This window comes from Berghia stephanieae, chromosome 8 (genome assembly GCF_034508935.2).
Source record: "Berghia stephanieae isolate SIO BIC M18660-M18661 chromosome 8, UCSD_Bste_1.3, whole genome shotgun sequence".
Lineage (NCBI taxonomy): Eukaryota > Metazoa > Mollusca > Gastropoda > Nudibranchia > Aeolidiidae > Berghia > Berghia stephanieae.
Window position 1 is genome coordinate 31,600,909 of NC_088367.1, and position 20,000 is coordinate 31,620,908.

A 20,000-nucleotide genomic window follows, 5' to 3' on the forward strand; every position below is an offset into this window, starting at 1 on the left:
TCTCTGTACTTACAAAGAAACACATAAATTTACACATACGCGCCCACACCCACAAACACACACACACACACACAAACACACACACACACACACACACACACACATATATATATATATATATATATATATATATATATATATATATATATATAGCAACAATCTCTTGGATTTCGTGAGTTAAACTGTCCCCATTATATAGGGTAATTTCTGTGATGTGAAGTTGGTTATTTTAGAATACACTTACGAAAAGAAAGCAGTCACGTGCACACTTATTTACCTTTCACGTTTCAGATCTCTTTATTCTTTGAAATCATTGTTGAGTGTGTTAAAGAGATCCTCGGAAAAACTTATTGAACCAGAGTTGTTGTAAGGGCCGTAACTCAATGTAATTCAACACTTCTCAAATTAATCAGAATAGTTAAGTCCCTTGTTGCAATCGGTGTCAAACAATGGGACGATGTGTTGAACTGGGTTATTGCCTCGGGTCATATTTCGAATAGGCAGCGAACAGGCAGCGAGCTGTGCTTGGTCTTCTATTGATGCAATGCGTTTACCCAAAAAAAAAAAACTCACAAAATCCGCGAGTCGGATATAACATATCAATAGATAGTTCGAAGATGACGTCACTCAGGCCTTTGTTATCGTTTTTGCCATCCGCGTTTGTGAGTTGTTCTCACTAAACTGTATTAACCAGACTATAAAAGTTCATGGTTACACAGAGTTTGTGTGTAGGTCCGTTATACTTCCGGATGGCAATGTTGTGAACTCCTTGGCCAAGCGCATTCTATCTATAGATAGATCTAAGTTGACATCACAAATGTCTTTGTTATTGTTTTTTTTTTTTTGCCATCCGAGTTTATGAGTAATTCTCACTAATTTGTTAAAGGTTACACATAGTTTGGTGTGTTGGTCCGTTAATAACGGTTAAACTTCCCGATGGCAATGTTGTGAACTTCTTAGCCAAGCGCAAACTATCGATAGATAGTATGCAGATGACGTCACTCAGGATATCCGCGTTTGTGAGTTGTTCTCACTAAACTGTATTAACCAGACTATAAACGTTCATGGTTACACAGAGTTTGTGTGTTGGTCCGTTATACTTCCGGATGGCAATGTTGTGAACTCCTTGGCCAAGCGCATTCTATCTATACACAAAGCTATGTTTAACCTTGAACGTTGATAGAATGGTTGATAGAATTTAGTGAGAACTACTCATTAAAATGGCTGGCTTAAAACGATAACAAAGAACTGAATGACGTCAATTTCGTTCCTTCTATAAATCAAGGGAATTTTGCGAACAAAATAGGTCCCATCAACTAAGAAAGGTGTTATGTAGGGACACTTTGGACCGTGAAAATTGAATTTCTAGTCAGAAATATTATGGGGTTTTGTGTATAAATGTTGTTTTTTTTTTGTATTCTTAAAGAGTTAAAAAAGTAAAATGTCACAACATCAACAACTACAACAACAACAACTACTACTACAATATATGTCTATAGCGCCAAAGCATCCACTCAAATGGACAACCAACCACTCCCCCCCCCCTCACATACACACACACACACACACTCACACACACACAAACTCATGCAAACACACACAATAGGCCCGCATATATGTATATTAAAATTATAAAAACCATCAATCGTGAAATGCCCTGTAAAATAATAGTCACAATGTCTCTAATCCACTCATCTAGCTTTAAACCCACTTTTAAAAAATACAACAAAAACCTAAAACATCTCTCTATTGATAGTATGCGCTTGGTTAATAAGTTCACAACATTGCCATCCGGAAGTATAACTGGCCAACACACAAAACTGTGTGTAACCATGATCGTTTATAGTCTGGTTAATACAGTTTAGTGAAAATTACTCAGAAAAGCGGATGGCAAAAACCCCCAAAAAAACAATAACAATAAAAAAACGCCCAAGTGACGTCAACCTCATTCTATCTATATAGTTGGAATGAAGATGACGTCACTCAGGTCTTTGTTATTTTATTTATTTATTTTTATTTTTATCTTTATTTTTTATTTTTATTTTTTTGCCATCCGCGTTGATGAGTAATTCTCACTAAACTGTAAGAACTAGACTATAAACGTTTAAGGTTACACATATTTTTGTGTGTGGTCCGTTATACTTCAGGGTGGCAATGTTGTGAGCTTCTTAGCCAAGCACACACTATCTATAGCGATGTTCCTTTTTATTTTTAAACGGATAAATCTGTTAACGGCCAAGTATCCATCTACACCTGAGTACGATGAGAGAATGTGAGCACAGTAAATAGGCGTTTTAAAGGACTCAACTATGCGCCACTCAGAACGAGACTCAAACCCCTGACCTATCGATCCAAGTGCTTTAATTAAATGCTTTCTGCAATGGTCAAAGCGGTTTACTTATTTCAGTTGCGTCAAATTTGAGCCAACTAGAGTGATTTGTACTGTATCAAATGGAAAGCGCTTTGACCATGCTGGTCGTTGTGAATGTGCACAGTGTTCTATACGTTTTTCCTTATTATAATTTGTTTTCGATTTATTTAAAATTGATGATTGTTATACTTTATACTATATTATACTTTAGCTTTTATATAGCGCAATATCCACTAAACGTGCCCGAAGCGCTTGACAAGGGGTCCCTGGGCTGACAGCAACACTTAACATGTAAGACGTGACATATTGCATGTGAGGTGATATTATATTTTTTCGGACAGAGACAACGCTGTACTCATTTTGCACCTGAGTACGGTGAGAGAATGTGAGTATAGAGCCTTTTCCAAGGACTCAACTATGCGCCGAGCGAGGCTCGAACCCAGGACAATCCGATCCGAAAGCGAGTGTCATACCACTAGACCACATATCCGTTTTGATATAATTTTGTTTTTAATTTACATCTGAGTGCGTTAGTTAATGTGAGAAAAGAGTTCTTTCCAAGGATTCAAATATGAGCCGCCAAGAGCGTGACCAGGGACCTACACGTCCAAATGTTAGTTTTAATAATAAATAATAATAAATTCCATTCATTCATCTCATATAGGAAATTTGTCTCTAGGGTCGGTCTATTCCAAGGGAAGACTGGAATAACCCAGGCGTCAGCCACAGTGCAGCGCCGCAAAGTGAGCTGGGGACAAGGTGCCTTGCTCAATGCCACACAGGGCAGCGCCAGGTGATCGAACTCGGTACCTTTCGGATACGAAACAAAGACCGTACCGCTGAGCCACTTTGCTCCCCCCCCCTCGCCCCCGCACACACACACACACACACACACACACACACACACACACATACGCTTTCCTACAAGTCCGAAGGCTAGATTTCATACCACAAGACGACAATTACAAAAACATTTGATTCCGATACCAATAGATTAACCCTCTCCTATCACCTGCATCAAAATCGTCACACCGTACAACACAATATACATTTTTCTTATTCAGATTTATTTCGTACATCACAAACTTTGAAGAATGGCCTTTGTTTAATTAATAAGAACATAACGTTGTTTTGTAGAGAGCTTGTTTGAGTTTAAAATCTCAATTTTTTCAGCTGGGTAAGCCTGCCATTTTTTGAAAAATACTGAAAATGATCGGTAAGGAGAGAGTTAACACAGATAAACACAAACCCCAGCATCTTGAAATGTCTTTAAAGCCGAGTCTTGCGTTGGCTCAAGAGTCTTTTCAATGACAAATGTGAGACCATTATGATTCGTGTTATCAGACTAGTAAATAAACGGGGGATGAATGACAAGGGACACAACTCAATAAAAGTCCAGGATAAGCCCGAATAATCAACGGAGTTACCTTTCGTTGAAGTGCTCGTCTTTTCAATTCCATAGCAGACACAATAGATAAACCCTCTTGTCGTGCATTATGACCGCGGGCGACCGGCCCCGTTAAGAATGGAGCTGCAGTACTTCACCAAATAAGATTTCCGTTCAGTATTTATTATATAACTATCTACCTCCACTTTGTGTCGATATACGTATCAAAGATATATATTATCCAACCAACTCCCCCCCCCCCCCCCCCCCCCACACACACACACCTCCCCGGCCCACTAACCCCTACCCCACTCCCAATCTAATACAGACAGACACACACAAACATTCTAAGCCTGTCAATCACAGATAAGCCACGCCTCATAATATACCCCGCCCATAAATTTCTCTAATCATCCAGTTACTAGTTTTTATCTCTTGTTTTTCTATCAATGCAGACAACGTGTCTTTGTTTACTTTGTAGCTGAATGGAAAGGCAAGCAACTTCTCCCATCGCTATCTCACCAATCTACGGGAAATGGATTAAATATTGATATTAGTTATTATTAATTTTTAAAATTTTTTTAATCGGCTTGTACATTCATCGCTGGGCGATTCGGCGATTTCTCCGGATTTTAATGTTCATAATATTACTGATGGTATGTATGTAAATAAAATACTCACCAATTAATTGTGCCTGCTATATCAATCCAACCAATGCACAAAATTATTTGTGACCAAATACATGCAGGTCTTTGTTATTGCTTTTTGCCATCCGCGTTCAAGAGTAATACTCACTAAACTGTATTAACCAGAATAAGGTTTGTGTGTTGGTCCGTTATTCTTCAGGATAGCAATGGTGTGAGCTCGTTCGCCAAGCGCATACTATCTATAAACGTTCAAAGTTACACATAACTTTGTGTGTTGGTCCGTTATACTTCCGGATGGCAATGTTGTGAGCTTATTAGTCTAGAGCATTCTATCATTAGGCTTTTGATATTATGAGCATAATATTCATAACAAACTTTGCTGGTAAATAAAGTTAGATAATTTTCACTTCAAAACTCTTATGTAACACTGTTCAGTCCAAATCAAAATGTGTCGCCATCCTTAAGATAGAACTATAATCGGGTGAATCCATAGCCATCATTAGTATTTTTCTGTCACCTGAAGCAATCATCCCCACAGTTGTGAGTATTAATCATAATAATTGATGCTGTGCGTTGAAACCGAAATACTCAAAACATCCGCTAGCCGGATATAGTGTACCAACACACAAAACTATGTGTAAGTTGACGTCACTCGGGTCTTTGTTATTGTTGTTGTTTTTTTTTGCCATCCGCGTTTATGAGTAATTCTCACTAAACTGTATTCTCTAGACTATAAATGTTCATGGTTACACATAGTTTTGTGTGTTGGTTCGTTATACCTCCGGTTGGCAATGTTGTGAACTTCTTAGCCAAAGACAGTATGTGCTTTGCTACGAAGCTCACAACATTGCCATCCGGAAGTATAACGGACCAACACACAAAACCTTGTGTAGCCATGAACTTTTATAGTCTGGATACAGTTAAGTGGGAATTACTCATACACGCGGATGGCAGAAAATAAAAACAAAGACCCGATGACGTCAACTTCATTCTATCTATAGATAGTATGCAAATGACGTCACTCAGGCCTTTGTTATTGTTTTTGCCATCCGCGTTTGTGAGTTGTTCTCACTAAACTGTATTAACCAGACTATAAAAGTTCATGGTTACACAGAGTTTGTGTGTTGGTCCGTTATACTTCCGGATGGCAATGTTGTGAGCTCCTTGGCCAAGCGCATTCTATCTATACAATTGATGCTGTGCGTTTAGACAAATTACTCACTGCACCCTGAATCGATTAAAAACCCTTTGCTACTGAGCCATCGGGATCCCCAATGTTATTTATAATTGAATTTAAATGTAAATCTGTTCTCAAAAATTTGTTTTATATCACTGTAAAGTGCTGAGAGCCTGTGACAACCGGGTGAATCGTTATATAAATGCCATTTATTATTATTATTATTATTATTATTATTAATAATAATAATAATAATAATAATAATAATACACATTTATATAGCGCTCATTCTCGTGTAAAACACAAGCTCTGGGCACTTTACAATATAAATATCAATTTTAAGTGAAAAAATAAAAAAAAATAAAATAATAACAACAATAACAATTCATAGCCAAATCAAGGATTCATATAGAGTCAAGAAAAACAAATACAGTAAAAATGTGTCTTGAGATTCTTTTTAAAAGTAGGTAAAGACTTGCACTCCCTCAGACCACGTGGTAGTTCATTCCAAATCTTGGGGCCGAAACAAGCAAACGATCTATCACCAAATTTTGTTCTTGATCTTTTTTCCGAAATTTTCGTTTGGTCATTACATGATCTTAAAGTGTAATTTTCAAATTTACACATGACCACGTGATCTGTGAGATATGCCGGTGCTATACCAGCCAAACACTTATAAACAAGACACGCTGCTTTGTAATATGTGCGCTTTTCAATGGGCAACCAGTGGAGAGAGGCCAACAAAGGGGTTGCATGATCAAATTTTTTTTTGCCAAAAACTAATCTTGCTGCACTGTTTTGCAGTAGTTGCAATTGTTTAATAGAAGCCTGAGGCAAGTTGACAAGCAGCGAGTTACAATAGTCTAGTTTCGAAAAAATGAGGGAAACAACCAATGTTTTACATGTTCCAATTGCAATATACTGACGGATCGAACTGATTTTCTTCAATTGAAAGTATAAAGATTTACAGAGAGCAGAAATGTGAGCTGACATTTTCATTTCTGAATCAAAATAGACACCCAAATTTTTATTATTATTATTATTATTATTATTATTATTATTATCATCATCATCATCATCATCATCATCATCATCATCATCATCATCATCATCATCATCATCATCATCATCATCATCATCACCACCACCACCGTTATTATTATTATTATTATTATTATTATTATTATTATTATTATTATTATTATTATTATTATTATTATTATTATTATTAATATCATTATCATTATTATTATTATTATTATTATTATTATTATTATTATTATTATTATTATTATTATTATTATTATTATTATTATTATTATTATTATTATTATTATTATTATTATTATTATTATTATACTTAACTAAATAACCCGATTAACATTTTTTCCCAGACACTTAAAGGCCTCAATCTTTAATTCGCCTTTCGTTCAGTAGTTATACATGGAATCGCTTCAAGTCATCATTCCAGCAATGGCGTCAGAAACAGTCTTATATGACGTCACAACTCAAGTGAACACGTCACAAAATAATTGCTATGACGTAAGAAATCCGGGGTCACACTTCGACCCTCAGGGCGCACCTTTCTGGCATCCGCCCACTCCCCCGATATTCCCCCAAAACGCAGAAGATGAGAATGTGCCCGAGAACTGTCCGGAAACGAACGGGATTGAACTTGAAGCCAAGAATGATTTCCAAGAAAAGAGAGTTTTCCACGAGTTGAGACCAGCCAAAAGTGCATATGCTTTAGATACCTATTCACCCTTGAGTAGAAAGAGGACGGTACCTGCGTCTTCTACATTACGGTCACATAGAGTTGATGAGGACAGGATTGTCACAAAGAGTCCGGTGCAGCAAGATAAACGGGAAGGTGAGTAAACTTTGTATTATTATAGATAGTATGCAGATGACGTCACTAAGGCCTTTGTTATTGTTTTTGCCATCCGCGTTTGTGAGTTGTTCTCACTAAACTGTATTAACCAGACTATAAAAGTTCATGGTTACACAGAGTTTGTGTGTTGGTCCGTTATACTTCCGGATGGCAATGTTGTGAACTCCTTGGCCAAGCGCATTCTATCTATAGATGGTTCCATGCGCTTGGCTAAAAAACTCATAACGTTGTCATCCAGAACAATAACGGACACACAAAACTATGTGTAACCTTAAACGATTATAGTTTGGTTAATACAGTTTAATGAGAATTACTAATTAACGCGGATAGCAAAATAAATAAATAAATAAATAAATAAATAAATAAATAAACAACAACAACAAAAAAGCAATAGCAATGACCTGAGTGACGTCAACTTCATTCTATCTATAGATAGTATGCCCTTGGTTAATAAACTCACAACATTGCCATCTGGAAGTATAAGTATGAGTGACGTCAACACAAAACTATGTGTAACCATGAACTGTTTTAGTCTGGTTTATACAGATTAGTGAGAACTACTTGTAAAAATGAATGGCAAAAAAAATAAATAAATAAATAAACAAAAAATTATAAACAATAACAAAATAATTCTGAGTGACGTCAGCTTCGCTCAATCTATAGATAGTGTGCGCTTGGCTAAGAAGCTCACAACATTGCCATCCGGAAGCATAACAGATTAACACACAAAACTATGTGTAACCTTAAACGATTATAGTCTGGTTAATAAAGTTTAGTGAGAATTACTCATAAACGCGGATGGCAAAAAACAATAACAAAAACCTGAGTGACGTCAACTTCGCTTCATCTATAGAACTGATAAATAAGACTAGGGAAGAAAAGTCATGACATCAAAGTTTCCATTCGTTTGGTTCCTAAATCCACGGGAGTGTGTATGTAACCAGTCCTTCGGAATACTAATAATGAATAGGCTACATAAAGGTTAAATAACTATTTTAGAACCAAAAAAATGGGAGTTACTAAAAATAAAGTGGCAGAAGACAATAGAGAATAAAATCATTACGTAGTCTGGAGTTCGAACCCACGACTCTACTTTTACGACAACTTCGTCTGGCCGCAAATCCATGGCGTCGATTGCAGAGCTTCCGTCTCGAAGCGAGGCAGAGTTGTCGTAACAGTAGTAGGATCGTGGGTACGAGTAAAGAATCTGAAAGCAAAATTGCAAAAAATTGTAAGAAAATCGACAGGATTTTCGATTGTTTCTGGTGTCTATCATCAATATTTTGGTCTCATCGTATTTCTCAAAAATAAATAGAGAAATAGGGAAATAAATAAGTAAATAAATAAATACGTAAATAAATAAGTACGTAAATAGATACATAAGTAAATTAATACGTCATAGATTGATAAGTAAGCAAATAAATAAATGAATGAATGAATACAGAAATAAATATGTAAATAATTGAATATATAAGTAAATATATAAAAAGTAAATAAATAAATGAATAATTAAATAAATAGACAAGCAAATAGATAGATAAATAAATAAATAGATAAATAAATAAATAAATAAATTTAAAAAAATAATTAAATGAATAAATAAATACAGAAAGAAAGAAAGAAAGAAAGAAAGAAAGAAAGAAAGAAAGAAAGAAAGAAAGAGAAAATATTAAAACAAAAAAAAAAGGAAAAAGATTGTTCAGTATGATGGAAAGAGTTTGATGTTTTATTCTTCCAAAATCCATTTTGTTTTCTGTGCTTTCTGGTGTCTCTCAGAGTAGCAATAACCTTTGACCTCTGTGTTGCTGTGGTGTTCAATCTGCCAGTAGGTAGGTCTGTAGGAATGTCGTCGTCCCGGATTAAACTAATCCCCTTGTCTACGGGAACAGATTATCTGACCTTCACTAACAAAACACCTTTTTAAGAAAAATTTTGGCCAGAAAATTATCCTCCATCCATGAAATAACTTCAGTTTTTTATTGTTTTTGTATTTTTTTTTTTGGGGGGGGGGGGGGGTTTGTTTTTTATTTTTTTATCTTGAGCTTTTTTCAAGTGCCATATCCACTAAACGTGCTCAAGCGCTTCACAAATAGTCCCTGACTAACAGCAACACATAACATGTTGAACGTCTATTAGGCGATATTAAAATTTATTCCGACAAAGACAACGCTGTTAACGACCATGTACTCATTTTACACCTGAGTACGGTGAGAAAATGTGAGTAAAGAGCCTTCTAAAAATGAGCTTTTATATAGCGCAATATCCACTAAACATGCTCAAAGTGCTTTGCAAGGGGTCCCTGGCCAACAGCAACATTTAACATTTAGGACGCTGTATAGGGCCAGGTACTCATTTTACACTTGAGTACGGTGAGAGCATGTGAGTAAAGAGCCTTCTCCAAGGACTCAATATTGCGCCGAGCGAGACTCGAACCCAGGACCTTCCGATACGAAAGCGAGTGTCATACCACTAAACGACAATGTGGCACGGCACTCGCATCATAGCCGCAAAGTTTTGTGACGGCGGGTCACATACATAATTACACATTTTGTCATTTTCTTTCCAAAATGAAGAAAAAGTGTTTTGTCAATATATTTGTGTAAATAAATATGAATAGGATTCAATAGCCGTAACGTCACTTCCTTCCTAATGACGCATGGTAACTTAGTAACACTGGCTCTAAACTATCGGAACAATGACGGACGCCCTTATGAAATATTTCTCCGACGAGCGTAAAAGCGTATCCAGAGGATAAAAACATTATAAATATGATCTTGTTTGACTTTTATACATTCTGATCACAAGACATATGAAAGATTCTAGCCACCTTGAAGAATTAAAAGTAATGATTTTCTTTGTTTAGAACCAAGATGGCCGCCGTTGCCGGGGGCGTGACATCAGACTACTGAATCCAATTGTGTTCCAGTAAGATATCACAATATGAAAATTTGGACAAAATCCTTTGGTAGGCAAGAGGCAACTGACCCGATGGATTGTTTAAATACGTTTGATAATAATAAGTACATATAGATAGTATGCAGATGACGTCACTCAGGCCTTTGTTATTGTTTTTGCCATCCGCGTGTGTGAGTTGTTCTCACTAAACTGTATTAACAAGACTATAAAAGTTCATGTTTACACAGAGTTTGTGTGTTGGTCCGTTATACTTCCGGATGGCAATGATGTGAACTCCTTGGCCAAGCGCATTCTATCTATAGGTACTAGAATGAAATCGACGTCACTCAGATTATAAAATTTCAAGCTTACACATGGTTTTGTGTGTTGGTCCATTATACTCCTTGGTGGCAATGTTGTGAGCGTCCTAGCCAAGCGCATACTATCCATATGACATTATTAAACACATAGGAGGCGTGTTTATCAGTGAAACGTTTTGTTGTTTTGTTTTTCTTATGTTTGTCTATTTACGTCATTTTTAGGTTATTGCACCGCCTAGTGAGTTGTTATTATTTATCAATCTGTCTGTCCGTAGCCATCGTTAACTCATAGCCTGACACTAGAACCGTAGCCATCGTTAACTTATAGCCTGACACTAGAGCCGTAGCCATCGTTAACTTATAGCCTGACACAAGAACAGTAGTCATCGTTAACTTATAGCCTGACACTAGAACAGTAGTCATCGTTAACTTATAGCCTGACACAAGAACAGTAGTCATCGTTAACTTATAGCCTGACACTAGAACAGTAGTCATCGTTAACTTATAGCCTGACACTAGAACCGTAGCCATCGTTAACTTATAGCCTGACACTAGAACCGTAGCCATCGTTAACTTATAGCCTGACACTAGAACAGTAGCCATCGTTAACTTATAGCATGACACTAGAACCGTAGCCATCGTTAACTTATAGCCTGACACTAGAACCGTAGCCATCGTTAACTTATAGCCTGACACTAGAACCGTAGCCATCGTTAACTTATAGTCTGACACTGACCAAAAAATGACGTCAAAATGCCAGTCTTTGGCCACAAAATAAAACAAATCGTGAGTTGTATTCAATAGTTCAACCAATGGGACCAATTGTTTCCATGAGCACTACTAATGACAACTCACCAGGCGATGCTAAAACCAAATAATGACGTCAAAATGGTAGTCTTTTTGGATTTCAGTGTCGGGCTATATGTTAACGATGGCTACGCGAGAACCGTAGCCATCGTTATGTTATAGCCTGATACTGAAATCCAAAAGGACTGACAGTTTGACGTCATTATTTGGTTTTTGTACCGTCTAGTGAGTTGTTAGTAGAGCTCATGGAAACAAGTTATTTCATTGGTTGAACTATTGAATACAACTCACGATTTGTTTTCTTTTGTGGCAAAAGACTGGCATTTTGACGTCATTTTTTGGTCAGTATCAGGCCATAACTTTACGAAGGCCACGCTAGAACCCACTGGGACTGATAGTTTGACGTCATTTTCTAGGTTTTTGCACCGCTTAGTGAGTTGTTGTTAGTAGAGCTCAAGGAAATAATTTAAAGTGATTCCATTGGTTGACCTATTAAATACAACTCACGATTTGTTTTCTTATCTGTTGCTCACAGTCTCTCTCTCTCTCTCTCTCTCTCTCTCTCTCTCTCTCTCTCTCTCTCTCTCTCTCTCTCTCTCTCTCTCTCAATCTATCTATCTATCTATCTCTGCCTCTCTCTCTCTATCTATCTATCTATCTATCTATCTATCTATCTATCTATCTATCTCCCTCTCTCTCTCTCTCTCTCTCTCTCTCTCTCTCTCTCTATTCCCTTAAAAACGCATTCCCAGCAACTCGACGCAGTTACCGGGGAGACGAGGACTTCCACTCAACATGGCGACTGTCGTATCTCACACCGTGACGAGTCTGGGTATTGGTGATACATCAAATCGGCGATCAAATGACTCAAAACCCTTATGCTGTACCCATTAAGAAATTAAGGAGCAGGAATAATACCGATATTAAAATTGTCCCAACGACCGAGTGCCCCTGTGGTGTAATGGTAACACGTATGACCGGTAATCAGAAGGTCTGAGGTTCGATCCCCAGTCGAGGTCGACTGATATTTTTTTCTTTCTTGCTTTGTCTGGCACCTTTCATACACATTTGTTAGCAATGACTATGAAAAATGTTTTTTTCTCTTTTTGAGGAAAATTTTTGTCTAAAACCAAAGCCCTATCTCCACTGAGTAAAAATGTTTTTGAATTTTGAAAATCCATTCATAAATAAACAAGTTATGCAGTTTCAAAGGTGTCATTTATTTGGATGACCCGCAAAGAGAAAAAAAAAACGCGAAAATATGTGACGCTTTTCGGCATTTTTTTTTTCGACCTTTGGTTGTATCTTGCGTAATAAGTGGATTAAAAGATTGAAACTTGAAGAGCAAATGAGGATGGTGTTTTGTAAAATACGGGAAAAGTACTCGTCATATTCATATGAAATTTTACAACCAAAAAGAAGAAATGCTCATGTATTACCTTGTCAGCGACAAAACCTCCACGCCCGGTAGTTTTAGAAACATTTTACTCCAAAGAGTAAAAATCTATTTCTAACGGTCTTCTGGTAATTGCACGAGTTTTGTCGCTTGACATAATCTAAAATGACCTTTTTTCTAAATGTCTGCCAACTTTCAGTCATATTCATCGATAAACAGCGTCGTAATTAATATTTTAAAATAGCATATACGAAACGGCTTCGTCCCATATTTTGACGCGAATTCGGGTACTTCGTGAGCGAAAAAGAGGCCCAAAGATTTGTGCGGGATAGTCATTGCTACATTTGTTCAGATCGTTATGGTGTACACATGAAATGTTTTACAACTATTGACCAAAATAAAAAAAAATTAGAGAGACAGCTACGAAGAACGATGACTGAGAAGATAATAACATGGATGATAATTTGTGACCCATCGTCTCATTTCGGTATTATGTCCGGATGAACCAGGTGCTAAAAAGCCAAATTAAAACGTAACTGGTTGGTCAAAACTTTGAATGATTGTCTCTTTAGCATTCTAAGATACACGATATTCATTCTCTTCAATACAACATACAATGTCATTGCAAGTCGGATATTTCTGGAAATATATTTAATTTTCACCATCATAATAATTCTGACATAATACCGTTTTGATGCGAGAGGTCACCTTTGGTCTTGTAAACAGAATACTGTAGGGTTTATAATTGTGAAGCAATTATTAGTATAAATAGTTACCCCATACCTGAAATAAAAACCCCAATATTTCTGATGTTGTCAAAGGGCCTGAAGTTTTTTTGTTTTTTTTTGTTTGTTTTTTTTTTGTGTGTTTTTTTTTAAACCCATTAAATTGTATTGAATGTGTTTATTGGTAAGGATACTCAACTTCATGTGTATTTCTCTCTCTCTCTCTCTCTCTCTCTCTCTCTCTCTCTCTCTCTCTCTCTCTCTCTCTCTCTTTTGTTTTTTTTTCTTCCCCCCTTCTCTCTCTATTGCCCCCCTCTCTCTTTCTTTCTTTCTTTCTTTCACCTCTCTCCCTCAATCTTTTCTCTCTCTCTCTCTATCTCTCCTCTCTCTCTCTCTCTCTCTCTCTCTCTCTCTCTCTCTCTCTCTCTCTCTCTCTCTCTCCCTTCCCTTCAACAAAAAAAAAAAAAAAAAATAACCCGAAAAAACCCCGCTGTCCAGCAACTCGACGCCGTTACCAGGGAGACGCGTGGATCATTTCAACATGGCGACGCCCGTATCTCTGAACAGTGACGACCCCAGGGTGTTGGTTGGTGATACATACATAATACACCAAACACCAAATCGGCCGATCAATGGACTACTCAGAATTCTTGAAAGCAATGATTGTAACACAGCTTTTGCGTGCGCTGCTGTAACCAACATGATGGTTCCTACAGAGAATTAGTCTGAATTTGGAATGCCATGGGTACGTTGTGATTAGAAACATGCCCCGTGAAAAGGCATGCTCTTAAATACCAAAGAATTAGTTCGGATGCTGCGTTGGACGGTGGTGGTGTATTTAAACCCTAGAGTGTTTGGGAATTTGGGCCATAGAGTAAATTATGTAGCATATGAAGGTGTTGTTGTTGTGAAGTCTTGCTGTGTTGATTAGACGTTCAATTTAGTTGGTTTCATTGGATCATAATAATAATAATAATAATAATAATAATAATAATAATAATAGATCTTTATTGTCCATAAATATGGCAATTTGTCATTTAGTTACACTTGTTATAACGTTATATGATAACTATAACATTGAACCGAAATTTCACTCCTACTTATTTCTCTCTCTCTCTCTCTCTCTCTCTCTCTCTCTCTCTCTCTCTCTCTCTCTCTCTCTCTCTCTCTTTCTCTCTCTCTCTCTTCCAATGCCATGCCATTGATAGGGAGCTTACCAACATAACATTTGAATAACGCATCATGACATTGGATATTATTTGAATTTCGTATAGTGATTATTTAATTTAGAATCTTAAATGTATAAAGGTGGACATATCAAACGAATGTTGACAGGAAATTTGCACTACGATTTTTGACGATGACACTTATTTGCGTGTTAAGACATCTAATAATTTGAAGCCGTGATATGTATCGAAATTGGTCAAATTAACAATAAGTGATGGTTTGAAAACTATGAAAAATGTTATCGATGCGAAAGTGATAAAGGGCAATAAAACATTGTGACGAGAATTTGCACTTTGCACATTGTGTTTTTTATCCCCTAATATCTCATGACGAGAATTATGTAGATATTAGTTGTGCGGCTATGTGGTCTTGTGGTATGACACTCGATTTTGGATCGGAAGGTCCTGGGTTCGAGCCTCGCTCGGCGCATAGTTGAGTCCTTGGAGAAGGTTCTTTACTCACATTCTCTCACCGTACTCAGGTGTCAAATGAGTACCTGGCCGTTAACAGCGTTGTCTCTGTCCGAAAAAAATGTAATATCGCCTAAGAGGCATCATGTCCCGTCTTACATGTTAAATGTTGGTGTTGGTCAGGAACCATTTGTAAAGCGCTTTGAGCACATTTAGTGGATATTGCGCTATATAAAAAAGCTCATTTTAATTTAGTTCATAAATATGTTTTCGTATAGTTTTTTGTGTGTGATTTGCATTGGGTTTTTTTTTTTTTTTTTTTTTTTTGTTTTTTGTTTAATTTTTGTTTTGTTTGTTTGTTTGGTTGGTTGGTTGTTTGTATGAATATTCTGAACTCGCTTAACGTAACCATATTCAATACCCACAGTTATTTAAAATGAAGTTGATTTTGAATCGGTCCAAGGCTAAACTGTATATAACATTTTCTATTTTTAGATTCCTTCTATAAATTAACTTTAACAGCTTCTTTAACCACGGAACTGTCGTACTCTAGAAAAACACGTATTTAAAAAATGGAGAATTTTGCCAAGATGAAGTTCATTTAAATCGATCAATATTTTTTAATGCATGTTTTTCCAGAGAATGGCAATAAACTGGTTAACATCCACCCCCCCCCCCTTTTTTTCTGTCACTAAGACTGGCAACATCGTCGGTTACCGAATCTCAATTCTTATTTATAAACAATATTGACGATGTCATGTAATTCATTGTCACAAAGACATATCTAAGAGTCAATACTTAAGGTGTTCAAATAAGTAATTGTGAATCAATTCGTGCCCTTCTTTGGTTGCATGAATGGAAATACAACACGATAGAAGCAAACAAAGAAATTCTTCTTCTTCTTCTTCTTCTTCTTCTTCTTCTTCTTCTTCTTCTTTTTCTTTTTCCTCTCACTTGATTAACCCTATAGACATAAGAGATTTGTTTGATAATCTATCCATATTTCTCAATTGAAATAATAATAATAATATTACTACTACTACTACTACTACTACTACTACTACTACTACTACTACTACTACTACTACTAATAATAATAATAATAATAATAATAATAATAATAATAATAATAATAATAATAATAATAATTATAATAATAATTATAATAATTATTATAATAATAATAATAATAATAATAAATAATAATAATAATAATAATAATAATAATAATAATAATAATAATAATAGTAATATTAAAATAAATAATAATAATAATAATAATAATAATAATAATAATAATAATAATAATAATAATAATAATAATAAAATAATAATAATGGTAATAATAATAATAATAATAATAATAATAATAATAATAATAATAATAATAATAATAATAATAATAATAATAATAATAATAATAATAATAATAAGTGAAAATATCATGAATTTCCAAATTCTCAACACCTTGACTTTAAAACTTTAAAATATAATTTTTGCATTATCAAAAAAAAAAAAAAGAAAAAAGAAAAAGATTCAGCAGTTATACACTGCAATGCCCACCAAAGAGCTATGCAAGGGCCTGTAGACAACAGCAACAGATACCATGTCTCTTGCTATGACTATGAGCGGTTTCAAATTATTTCTCGAGAATAACAACGCTGTTAAAGGTCAAATATTCATTTTACACCTGAGTATGGTGAGAGAATGTGAGTACATACCCTTTTCGTGGGACTCAAACTTTGCGCCTCCCAGAACCCTGGACTTCCGGTCCGAAGGCGAGTGTTATATCACAAGACCACATAGTCGCACATTCCGACAATATACCGGGGAGGCCTTCCGAAAGCTCCTACATCCCCAGTATTCTTGTTCTAGTAGGGGGTTTGGGAGGGGGGGGGGGGGGCTTTTTTTATAATGTTCTACTAGAACATTAAAAAAAAAACAAGAACACTGGGGGGTGTGGGAGCTTTCGGAATGCCTCCCTTATACCGGGTTGACGTGACGAGTCACAAACACCTACTATCTTCCGGTTATTTGGTCTCGTGGTATGACATTCGCTTTCGGTTCGGAAGGTTTTGGGTTCGAACATAGTTGAGTCCTTGGAAAAGGCTCTTTAATCACAATCTCATTCTCTCAACGCTCTTAGGTGTGAAATGAGTATCTGGCCCATCTGGTAAAAAGGACCAACACACAAAACTGTGTGTAACCATGAACGTTTATAGTCTGGTTAATACAGTTTAGTGAGAACGCGGATGGCAAAAAGCAATAACAAAGATCTGAGTTACGTCAACTTCGAACTATCTCTTAAAGCTCTTTTTTAAAAATTATAATCTCTTTGATCAAACTCTTTCTTTCCAGCAGATTGGCCGAACTCGCAGGTCGACACTCCTGGCGTCCCTAACGACGCCCGTCATGGCGATAACAGCGACACCTATGACACTCCTGGCGGACAAGAGAAGAGCACTTCGGATGACAAGGACTCTCAAGGCAACAGGGAATCTCAGATGGTCACCACTCTCAAATGGTCAGTCGGTTGGTTTTGCTATGAAGATACGACCCATGCGAGCCTGCTCTATCTATAAGTCTAAGAAATGGATAGTTATTGGCTCGTTGATGTAACAGAAGGTTTTTGAAATAACCCCCCCCCCCCCCCCCCCCAAAAAAAAAAAAAAAACAAAAAAAAAAAAAAACAACCACTCCTAGAGCATTTATATAGCGCAGTATCCACTAAAGGTGCTCAAAGCGCTTCACAAGGGGTCCCTGACCAACAGCAACACGAAACATATATAGAACGAGACATGTTTGGCGATATTGCATTTTTTAAAATCCCGACAGAGACAACGCTGTTAACGCCATGAACTCAATTTACGCCTGAGTACATCTGAGAGAATGTGAGTAAAGATCCTTTCCCAATGACTCAACTATGCGCCGAGCGAGGCTCGAACCCAGGACCTCCTGATCCGAAAGGGAGTATCATACCACAAGACAATAACTAACGCAACATGCTCTTTGACAAGAATAGCAATGAAGTCGGCAATTTGTTTTGGACTTTTTGCCTTTAATAATTAATTAGTAATTCTCACCAAACTGTATTAACCAGACTATAAACGTTCATGGTTACACAGAGTTTTGTGTGATCATCCGTTATACTTCCGGATGGCAATGTTGTGAGCTCCTTAGCCAAGTGCATACTATCTATAAGTTAACGATGGCTACGGTTCGTTCCTGATTTGTACAGGCTGTGTATGGATCAGCCACGTTATATCATGAGTTTGTACACGTCGACAGTTGACACAGATAGATTGGGCGCTAAATCAAACAAAAGATTGCGAGTGCGACTCATTCTTAAAACAAAGCGGCATAACTCCACCACACGCGAGGTAAAAATCCCCACCCGTTTATCTGTTTATCTCCCTTCCCACCCTCCCAGCGTCTTGTGTCAATACGTGAATCTGCTGAGTTTGTTCAATGGTGCTAAATTGTTGTAGATGAACTGGTTGGGTCCTTTGTCGATTTTGAACTTATTAATATAGACAGACAGACAGATAGATAGATAGATAGATAGATAGATAGATAGATAGATAGATAGATAGATAGATAGATAGATAGATAGATAGATAGATAGATAGATAGATAGATAGATAGATAGATAGATAGATAGATAGATAGATAGATAGATAGATAGATAGATAGATAGATAGATAGATAGATAGATAGAGATAGATATGTGGATAGGTAGGTAGGTAGGTAGATAGATAGATATATAGATAGATAGATAGATAGATAGATAGATAGATAGATAGATAGATAGATAGATAGATAGATAGATAGACAGATAGATAGATAGATAGATAGGTGGATAGATAGATAGATATGTGGATAGGTAGATAGATAGATAGATTGATAGGTGGATAGGTAGATAGACAGATAGATAAATAGATAGATATTTGGATAGGTAGATAGATAAATAGAGAGATAGATAGATAGGTGGATATGTCGATAGACAGATAGATAAATAGGTAGATAGATAGATAGATAGATAGATAGATAGAAGATATATATTGTTAAGATATTAATCACGATATTATAGTCTACATCGTTTCATGCCTGTATGGCCATTGTATTGTAAGGACTGAGTGGAACATGTTCAACATAGCTCTTACGATGGCCATACAGGCCTGCAAAATTTATCTCAACTACAAAATCGTGGTAAATTTACACATTGCAGTACGTTATATCCGGCTGGCGGATGTTGTGAGTTATTTTTTATAAACGCAAAGCATCAATAGTTTGATATAATAGGGTTCAACAGTCGTGACGTCACTTCCCTCGTAATGACGCAGAGCGACTGGATCCAAACTATCGGAACAATGGCGGACCCATTTATCTCCAACACCGCCCTTATGAAATACCTCTCCGACGAGAATTAAAGTGTATCCAGAGGAGAAAAACATTATAAATCTGATCATGTTTGGACTTTTATACATTCTGATCACATGACATGTGAAAAAATTATAGCCAGCATAAAGAATAAACGCACCGATTTTCTGTGTTTAGAACCACTCTGCTGGTTGCTGGGTGGACGTGACATCAGCCTATTGAATCCTATTTAGTGAGATTTAATCATCAAAAATGGCTGTCTAAAAACAATAACAAGGAGCTGAGTGACGTAAATACGACGTATGTGCACGGAGACCTCACAAGTATATCAAATACAATATTGTGCGGGGTGTTTGACAACCAAATA

General features: G+C 36.4%; 1 protein-coding gene across 4 annotated transcripts in view; it reads left to right on the plus strand.

The window, feature by feature from the left end:
- Positions 1-4,183: 4,183 nt before the first annotated feature.
- Positions 4,184-20,000, plus strand: part of LOC144978513 (uncharacterized) — a 54,930-nt gene continuing 39,113 nt past the window's right edge. Inside the window, exons 1-3 of one of the 4 annotated variants that reach the window (XM_078924684.1) lie at positions 4,184-4,414; positions 6,977-7,452; positions 17,615-17,777. In XM_078924684.1, coding sequence (XP_078780810.1) covers positions 7,026-7,452; positions 17,615-17,777 — 590 coding nt within the window. In that variant the 5' untranslated portion in view covers positions 4,184-4,414; positions 6,977-7,025. Of the gene's footprint in view, positions 4,415-6,976; positions 7,453-14,181; positions 14,362-17,611; positions 17,778-20,000 lie in introns of those variants that run through there. The other 3 variants (XM_078924683.1, XM_078924685.1, XM_078924686.1) reach the window with 3 other exon arrangements.